At 46.0% G+C, this 9,071-nt stretch overlaps 1 protein-coding gene and 1 non-coding gene across 2 annotated transcripts; one reads left to right on the top strand and one right to left on the bottom strand.

Moving 5' to 3' along the window:
- Positions 1-1,148: 1,148 nt before the first annotated feature.
- LOC8051229 (acanthoscurrin-2-like) lies at positions 1,149-2,278 on the bottom strand. The gene is made up of 2 exons (XM_040217536.1): positions 2,239-2,278; positions 1,149-1,457 (listed from the first exon to the last, which is right to left on the bottom strand). Exons 1-2 carry the CDS (start codon positions 2,248-2,250, stop codon positions 1,149-1,151), a joined length of 321 nt encoding a protein of 106 aa, XP_040073470.1. The 5' UTR covers positions 2,251-2,278.
- Positions 2,279-5,485: 3,207 nt separating this feature from the next.
- Trnav-cac lies at positions 5,486-5,557 on the top strand. The gene has a single exon. It is a non-coding gene; the product is annotated as a tRNA-Val (tRNA).
- The last annotated feature ends 3,514 nt before the right edge of the window (positions 5,558-9,071 follow it).

Raw genomic sequence — 9,071 nt, 5'->3', positions numbered from 1 at the left:
ATTAACTTTCAAAAGTTTGATGTCGTCAGCAACTAGCAACGCATTTGAATTAGCTATGCAAGTTTTAATGTGATTGATAAAAATCAGATACAAAACTGGCCCTAAATTGGAGCCCTGGGCTCCAATTTAGTACTCCAGATGTGGAAAAAAAGTATTAGAAAAACTGTCTGAAACTCGAACGACACAACGATGGTCAGTCAGATAGCTTTTGAACCAATTTACGAGCACACGGGAAAATCCGTTCTGCGATAGCTTATGCAAAAGCATAACTATCGCTTATGCATTTTAACTATCGCTTATGCACTTTAACTTAAAAAAAAAAAACTTATGGGAATATTTTTGGTTTTGTTGACATAGTGACGTAGATGTTGTTATACTTTTTTCTGTCAAGTGTTGTTGCAGACTCTGACGGTTCAACTTTTTCATGCGTTCTTGACACGATATAGAGGGCCCAATTATTAAAACCGCGTCGAAGACATTTATCACACTGATTTATTCATGACAAGGCCATACCCTTTTTTCCGATTTCTTGCCTTCCTTGCAGATCCATGTCTCATTCATTACGATGACAAAGAAACCAACGTCAACATTAAAATATCAAAATGCAAATTACTTTTGAACGAGTGATATGACAATATTTTTCAATTGTTCTACATTTATGAACGCTGAGGTAGGCAAAATATGCATGCATTTATTAGCCGTTTTGTGCAATATATCTAGAATTGTAGAGACGGCTAGGATAAAGCAAGGATTTGTATCTTTCAACTCAGTGAAACACTTAGTCAGCAACATGTAATCTAGCATCTTAAAAGTCGTACGTGTGGTGATTGGGTCTTATTTGTCCAACTAAATTTATTAATAGAAAAGCGTCTTATTTGTCCAACTAAATTTATTAATAGAAAAGGGTCTTATTTGTCCAACTAAATTTATTAATAGAAAATTCAACGTAGATAGAGGCATTATATTGAGTAATCTTTCAATCAAGCATGGTAAGCGCTTGAAATTTATCTATATTTTCGAGAGAACTTCCCCAATTTCACACTAGATAAAGTTAGTGTAGAGGTCACTCATTGAGAGTGTCATACGAATAGTTTATGAAAAGAACCCTCCCTACCTGCGTAGAGTGCAGAAGTGCTCTGAGAAAGAGGTTAGCCGTAAAATCCACCGCCGTGTCCTCGGTACTGTCTACCGTAGTTACCGCCGTAGGAGCCGCCGTAGCTTCCACCGTAGCTTCCTCCGTAGTTGCCACCGTATCCATGTCCGAAACCACCTCCGAGGCCACCCAGGTCGTAGCCGCCACCAAGACCGCCATGTCCAAGGCCACCGCATCCAAAGCCACCGTGACCACCACCCAGACCGTATCCTCCGCCAAAGCCTCCGCGACCAAGGCCGAGACCGCCGTGGTGCAGGCCAGCAGACGCCAGGGCAATGGCGACGCAGAACAAGGCCAGGGAAAGCTGTAAGGTAAAATAACAAAGCGATAACTTAAGACAATGCTGTAGAGTACACATATGGACACACCAAATGCAATATGTCATTTTTCGTACCACTGAAGTGATCGAGGAATATGCTTTACGCGTCGTTGCCCCGTCGACTTTGGTGGTTCTTTAGTTCTCACTATTCTACATTATTTCGAATATATACAGCACTTGGATTCGGTATACTTTACTGGTCATGTCAGATGTGCACTACCATAATCTTGCCTTAGACAATTTGGCCCCTACCAAAATCACCGCAGTAAGTGCTTAACCATAGAATTAGTTTGTTAGGACAGAAAATGGCGGAGTGTGATAACTTAACATGTTAATAAATAATTTTGTGAGAACTCACACGTTCAACAAACGTTCACCTATTTTCTCCAGTTTCACTGCGGGTTTTGTAATTTAGAATAAAATTCCTGAGGCATTATAACTCTGATTTTCGTGGATAGCAGCTATCATCACCATCAAAACAAGATTAATAGGAGTAACATGAATACAACGACAGATATGGTGGTCTAAATTATATTAAAAACAATATGAATTGAAGTTAACCTTTTGAAGCAAGTACCTTGTTTTAGTGTATATTTTTTTATACTGGGCTTTGGTGTTGCGCTACTTTTGTTCGCGTAATTGCACTTGGTCAGTGAGCACGTATTTGTTTTATACGAAAGGATTTACATAACACTAACGCAGAAAGTGTTGGAGCAAAGGACTGATTCACTTTGCCGCATTTGATAATGAATGATGTAGAGCTTACCACAGCCTTCATCGTGAAGTGGGCCGGTGAATACAGCAAATTGTCCTGTCACACTGTGTGATGATGAAAATCGGAACTCCAATCTTTTTATTGGTGACAGCTTTCCTTGTGGGACGTGCGGATTCTTCGTTTTCTGTTAATTTAAACCTAACTCGTTTGTAAGCGCGTTTAACCACTATTTTTTGTCTTTGATCATGGGGCATCTCAAGGCCGCTGAGAACTATACACTGCGTATCCTCTCGCCAAGTTTTTTTTTTTAAATTTATTTTACTACTTCAAAGTTCACTGTGCGACAAACTAGATTGCGAGTGAGATAATATATAAAAACCCATTTTCAGTGTTATCTTTTTTTTCTAGTTTCAATTGGCAGCTTCGTTACGCTTACTTGCAGAGTTCACATTCGAGACAGCAGTCAAATTGTTAACGTAAGCTGCAATAGCATATATATATATAGAATTAGTATTGTTGTTTAATGTATTAAATGGCTCCTGTTAGCAACAAAGTCTGGCGCTGGAAGTTAGTTCTAAATACGCAAAGGGATGGAAGACCAGACAGTGGATAGATAAACAAAAAATAACTAAGGTTCGATTTCAAATATGCCTGTATGGTTTTGTGGTTCCCTAGGTATCCTCAGTTTCTGGGGAAATTTACCATGGTATGTTAGCCTTTAAATGAACACGGAAGGAGGAAACATTTTTTCCGCAGGATGAAGGGGAAGTCAAGGCACTATTTTTGGTGTTAATGGTATACGGGGAAAATGACAAATATCCGGTTGAGTATACAAGGAAAAATATTTCTCTATAATTTGTGCGCAGCGATTCGTAAGCAACATATCTTAAATGAAAATAAAAATTTAGATGAACAAAGAAACAAATATGTTGTATAGTAGCTGGAGTTGGCAGTATTCTTGGTAGAAATACTTGAAAAGAAGTTTTGTAACTATCTGAAGTGCTCAGGGTATAAGGAAACTTTTGACAGAACTTCAAAGGGAAAAAAATGACCTGGGATAAACCCTGTGGAACAACCAGCCTGTTCAGTGCAACACGCGCAGGACACTTCTCCCATTGAGCACATCGCAGCCTGGGAAGATGTTCGCGTTAAGGATTATGAACTCCGTCCAAGTGTACCTCACACCCTCATTTGCTTATAAAAATTTCATTTGCAGACTGTCTTTTAATACATTTGCCGGAGGTTTTTTTAAGAACCTTTCGATGCTGAACCTTGGTTAACAGAAACAGGTTTCCCTCAGGGCTTTGGTCCACGGAGAACTAATTCAATCTATAACATCAACCAGTCGGGACTCATCGAGCAATACTTAAAAAAAGAAACATAGATATTAAGGATATGGAACGTTTCCGTGACGGGGAGCAACGTAGGACAGAAATAGCTAACTATGATCTTAGTAGTTTGGTATGAAATTATTAATGACACCTTTATTGCAATATGCAGATATTAAAAACCGAGGATTCAAATTTCGTTACCCAGCCCGTTGAACATTTTTGTTTGTTTTTGTTTTAGATGGTCATTAGGTTTGTTTTAGGCTTTAATTTAGGCCATGCTGGCTGTCTTTGAGTGAGGTACAGCCACGACTAAATATACGGAACCGATAAATTGCTGTTGCATATGACAGTTTTCTACGTTTCCGACCGATTGCCTCGGAATAAATTCACAATGTAGGCGACCTCTCGTCTAACTGTTAATTCACTCACGTCATGGTATGTAGAGGCTCGGGTCCATGGTCCGGGTTTCAAATTCCCAGGACCTTCTTCCTCGTCCCCGCGGTTGGGTGGCTTGCAGCGATCCCGGCCAACGGTAGACAGCACCAGCACCCACGGAGGTGGCACAGTGCTGACGAATTCGTGGGTCCGACGCTCCGAGCCAGCAGCAAGGTCCACTCGTCCTCGTTATCACATCGCTCCCCTTGTTCGCAGCGCCCTCCTGCCCAGGTGATACTTCCCTTTGGGGATAAACCAGCCCAGTCTTGGGAACTAGGTTACGTGACGTCGGGCGGCGCGGAGAGAAGAAGCCGCGGGAGAGGAGAAATACGATACAAGAACAAAACAGCGTATAGTGTCCCTAAAGGCGCGACCACATTGGCGTTTCGGAGGCCTGCGGCGCGACGGTCGTCGCTGCCGGTTGCCGGCGGAAACCAGTTTTCGGCTTCAACGTCACGACGTGCGGCGCCGCACACCCAACCGCTCCGTGCGCGGTTCAGAGCTTGACGCCGCACGCCGCAGAAGAGAGGAGCCAATGGGAGGTGGCGTAGATAGTGACGTCGCGATGCCATGGCAACGCTCAAACCGGTCCTCGGCGCCTCTCGAAGCGAAGGACGTGTTTCGTGTCGTCTGCTCCCCCTATTTCCCCCGATGCCTTCCCCGACGGAGCGGTTCCTTGAAACTAACCAATTCGGAATTACAAGTGAGTTTCTCCGTGGCACTTGTTGCATGTCGTCTCTGTTGTGACGGATGTCGTGTTGATTTGGTGACACTTTCGAAAGTAGCCTTCGTCTCTGGCGCGCCGCCGGGGCAGCAAAGCCCCGGCGGCGCGCCAGACCTCTCCTGTCCTTCGGTGTTTCGGTAGAACCAACCCGGCCGGACCCAAAACCTGCGCCTCCTTCCCTTCAGAGCGCGGCGACGTCGCAAGATCAACGAGCAGGTTAGGATAATCACATTCACGCTGATCACCAGGTCATTATGAACTCTTACCGTCTAGACAGCGAGTGTGGAACGGAAGAATCTAACGAAGAGCAGACGACAAAAGAGCGGGAAATCCGACGGGAGGCGCGATCGCGGGAACCAGTGCTGTCACGTGACGCCTGCAAAACGGAGGCCAATGTGGACTCCTCGCGTTGGGACGCCGGACGGCGGTACCGCCCGGCGGCGCCGCCCGGCGGCGCCGTTCACGCTAGTGTGGTCGGGCCTTAACACAGAGTCATGTCCCAAGAAGCACCCGGGAACCGCCCTGGTGATTGCAACTGATTTAAGCCGCCTTTCAACTCGAAAAGCATAATTGCTTTATGCCTTTCGATGATGCATGATGACGCGAAAAGGATTATCACAAAATCCATCGCACTAAGCGGTTATTTAGTAGACAAGAGAGGGCGAGTTTTCCAAGTGATAGATAACGTTAGTTGCTTCCCACTCTACTACTTTGAGCTTTTCTGTTTGCCACTACATACAACGTGCGCATCATAGCAGAGGAAACAGAACATTTAAAATCAGGCTTTAGGCGCCCGTATAAGACACCGGTTTCCGTGGTGCAGCGGTAATCACGTGCGCCTCACACGCGCAAGGTCTCCGGTTCGATCCCGGCGGAAACATCACCTTTTTGCTCTTTAGTAGAAAGACTTAGCTGCATGTGTGGTTTCGTCGCGCACTTTGCCGGAACATGACTCTACAACCTAAAGGTCAAAATTTTGAGGTTTTATTGATTTCAAATTCGTTCTACATTTTTTTAATCATATATATATTAAGAATAATTTTTCCGGGCCGACTACCCGCCGAATTTATAAACGGGCCTCGGCTCGAACTCGACCTGAACTCGACTCGAAACTCCACTCGAGGCGGTTTTTGCGCTTAATAAACCTATCTCCACGCCGAATGCTCCTCGACTCGAGGAAATACTTCGCTCATTCCTCGATAATCTCAAGGTAGGTCCGGCGTTTCCTCGAGCCGTACCTTGAGTTGAGTTTGGAGTGTCACGGCGACCTACGAGTCGTTCGCGGAGTTCGTGCACTTCGTTTTTAGCGTAGAAAATATATCCTACGACGACGGAGGCAACAGCCAATCGAGACATGTGACGAGACGGTGGTTCATAGAACGCCTGAACCAGCTGGAACACTTCAGTGACCACGAATTCCTTTTGCAATACTGCTTCACGAATTCGACCCTTGAGAGCACTCTGCTGTGTCTGCCAGGAGTGCAAGTGCTCGGGGCCTGCCGCCCTCACTGATGCTGCAGCTCCTCGTTGCTTTGAGCTTTTATAGTGCCGGGACGTTCCCAGTTGTTACGGGAACCATGTGAACGTGCTGCAGCCGACAGTGTGCCGGGTCGCGGAACGAGTTTTGCGGCCAATCGCACGAACCATCTTGCCCCGCTCGGTGAAGTTCGGGGACGCGTCGCGGCGATTGATAAGAGGACCCGTCGGTTTTGATGTGGAAGTGTTTTCGAAACAGAAATGGATACTTCTCCATCAACGTGCTGGTAAATTAACTTTTTTGTTTATGTTAGTAGTGTCAAGCTTATTTAATCAAACTGTATGCTGAGATGCGGCATCGTAGGTCTAAACTTTGTAGGTCGCCTGTCACTATCGCCCGATCCAGGCCGAGTTCTATTCGCTTCAGGGAAGTCTTACGGGGAAGCGCTACCATTAGGAAAGGTTTAATAATACTCAAATGTGAGTCTGATGAGGAGGGCAAGGGTGTTGTGTGGTCCGGGGCTCTTGCTGGAAGTGTTGCTGGGCACCGGCTCTTTCCTTAATCTCCCGCCTTCGACGTTCCCCTGTCCTCTCTCTGTCACGAGCCTCGCCCTTCGTTCCTCGTTCTCTTCCTCCCCGCTAGCGGCGCCGTCTCTCCACGTGCCGTGCGGCTCATTGTCCCCTACAACTCTGACATAACGATATCAATCAAAGCCGACTTTAAAAGAAATCTGTATCCTGCGACAGTTTGCACGACCGTGTGTGCGGTGCTCGCGTTCTTCTGAAAAAAAGAAATGATGTCAAAAAACGGTTACCGGATCTTGTGAGAGCACATAAATACGTTAAAATAAAACGAACTCGAGATCGGGTTGACGAGCACAACGATAGTAGCGGCCCGCGCGCTCCCTCATTGCAAGAATGGTCATGACGGAAGCACATTTCCAGTGAATGTGGTATGAGACGATGTTGTGCTTCACACAACACCGTCTCATCCCAGATGAACATTTTTACAGCGGAGTTATTAACGGCCAGTATCCCCAGTTTCCTGTTCGTCACCAAACTAATGTCGACAAATACTCGGCAGCTACCGATCTATGAGTATCGGTGGGAACCAGAAAACAGGCTTACCGGTTGTCTGGTTGACGCCGTCGCTCATAGATGGCGGCAACCTTTTCAGCCTTTCCACTCTGGTTTTAACCACCGTGGAAAGGATGAATTTCTCTAGGCGTCGTCCTAGAAGTCATCCTTGAGGTCGTCCTAAACGTTGTCCTCGAAGTCGTCCTACAAGTAGTCCTTGAGGTCGTCCTATACGTCGTCGTTGAGGTCGTCCTAGACGTTGTCCCTGAGGTCGTCCTAAGCGTCGTTCTTCAGGTCGTCCTAGACATGGTCCCTGAGTTCGTCGTAGGCGTCGTCGTCTAGGTGTCGTCCTCGAGGTCGTCCTAGAAGTTGTCCTTGATGTCGTCCTAGACGTCATCCTTGAGGTCGTCCTAGACGTTGTCCTCTAGACGTCGTCCTTGAAGTTGTCCCAAAAGTCGTCCTTGAGGTCGTCCCAAATAGTACGGCTTCGCTGGTCTTCCTTCTTCACCAGAGTGGAAAGGATGAAAGTTTTTTGGTCGTCTGCAGATTCTGAAATATGAAGACTTAAAATAAAACTAGACTAAAATTGAAAATAATGAGCGAGTGTTTGCTCTCTACATACACATAAAAGCTTTCTTTTCATGGCATTCAGTAGGTATTCTGTTCAATTGGTAACTGACAACAGTCCCAGATGTAAACAGTTTTTGTGTCTACATGTTTGTGTCGGGTCCACCAAACTGGACGGCTAACACCCACTGCTTCAAATCATTTGTTGTTTATCGAGGTTTGTTGCTTTTGTTTCTTTGCATTCGTTGCTTAAATGAGACTGCGGCTTACGAGTCCACACAAATATACAGACAATGATGTAGGCCAACATACCCCGATACCTCACACTTCGGAGAGCGATAGCCTTCGCCAAACAGCAGAGTGTACCGAAAATTCAACAAGCACTAAAAATCCATATCGTACGGCATACCGCCCGAACCGTACTGATGCCTGCAGCCATCTAAAATAGACTTTCTGAAGCATAATGTGCAGGAAAGGACATTATCCGAAACAACAAAGAGCTGTGTGCCTACCTACATCTGAAGAGCATTATCCTACACAGCCCTTTCTATCAAGAACAGTAGTCTGAGCATAAATCGGACATGCACAACTGCACAACCTAGTGCCATATTTTCTATTCAAACAATAATTGCGCTGTATCGCTCTTGTGTCGAGCAGCAATATTGTAGTAGAACAAATAATGTTTATTGGTTCCTCGTTCTTGTCTTATATTATGTAGGTGCCAAAAGGCCCACTTTCGGACTAGGAACTCAGTGCAGCGGCCCTAGGCACTTTCCGTGCCTGGACATGTGGTTACTGCACATGCCTGAACGGTCAGCTGTGATGATCACTGGTGGACTTACACTGCAAAACTTGGTCCGCCTGAAGAACGAGCCACTTCCCGCTCCACCAGTCGCCCCCCCTCCTCCCTCTCTTGATGATGTCTAAGGCAGCCTCATCTCCCATCGATTCCGGACCCCGTAGACACATTCAACAGGACATGGGTGTGGGCTCAACTCATTGCGTTGTGCTTCCAGTAGGCACTGAATGCAGAATATGTTATTTTTAGCTTAGGCCACCGAACAATCAAATCACTGGTCATGTTCAAGCTCAAAATGCAATCGGGCCAGAGACAAATACACCTTATACTTGTGGAGATTCATGTGGTCTTCCTTCCCCGATGGCTGCGATAACTGCCGCAGGTCGGAACACTCGGCCTGCTTCGCCGTGAGCTCCGACCTTTTCGTGAGGCGGAGGGCCACCTGGCTTAGGGGGCTCCCCTCTTCACTCTCTTC

Source organism: Ixodes scapularis, unplaced genomic scaffold, assembly GCF_016920785.2.
Source record: "Ixodes scapularis isolate PalLabHiFi unplaced genomic scaffold, ASM1692078v2 PGA_scaffold0__279_contigs__length_252992795, whole genome shotgun sequence".
Taxonomy (NCBI): domain Eukaryota; kingdom Metazoa; phylum Arthropoda; class Arachnida; order Ixodida; family Ixodidae; genus Ixodes; species Ixodes scapularis.
The sequence above is the reverse complement of the archived record's forward strand: the minus strand, read 5'-3'. Positions and strand labels throughout refer to the sequence as shown.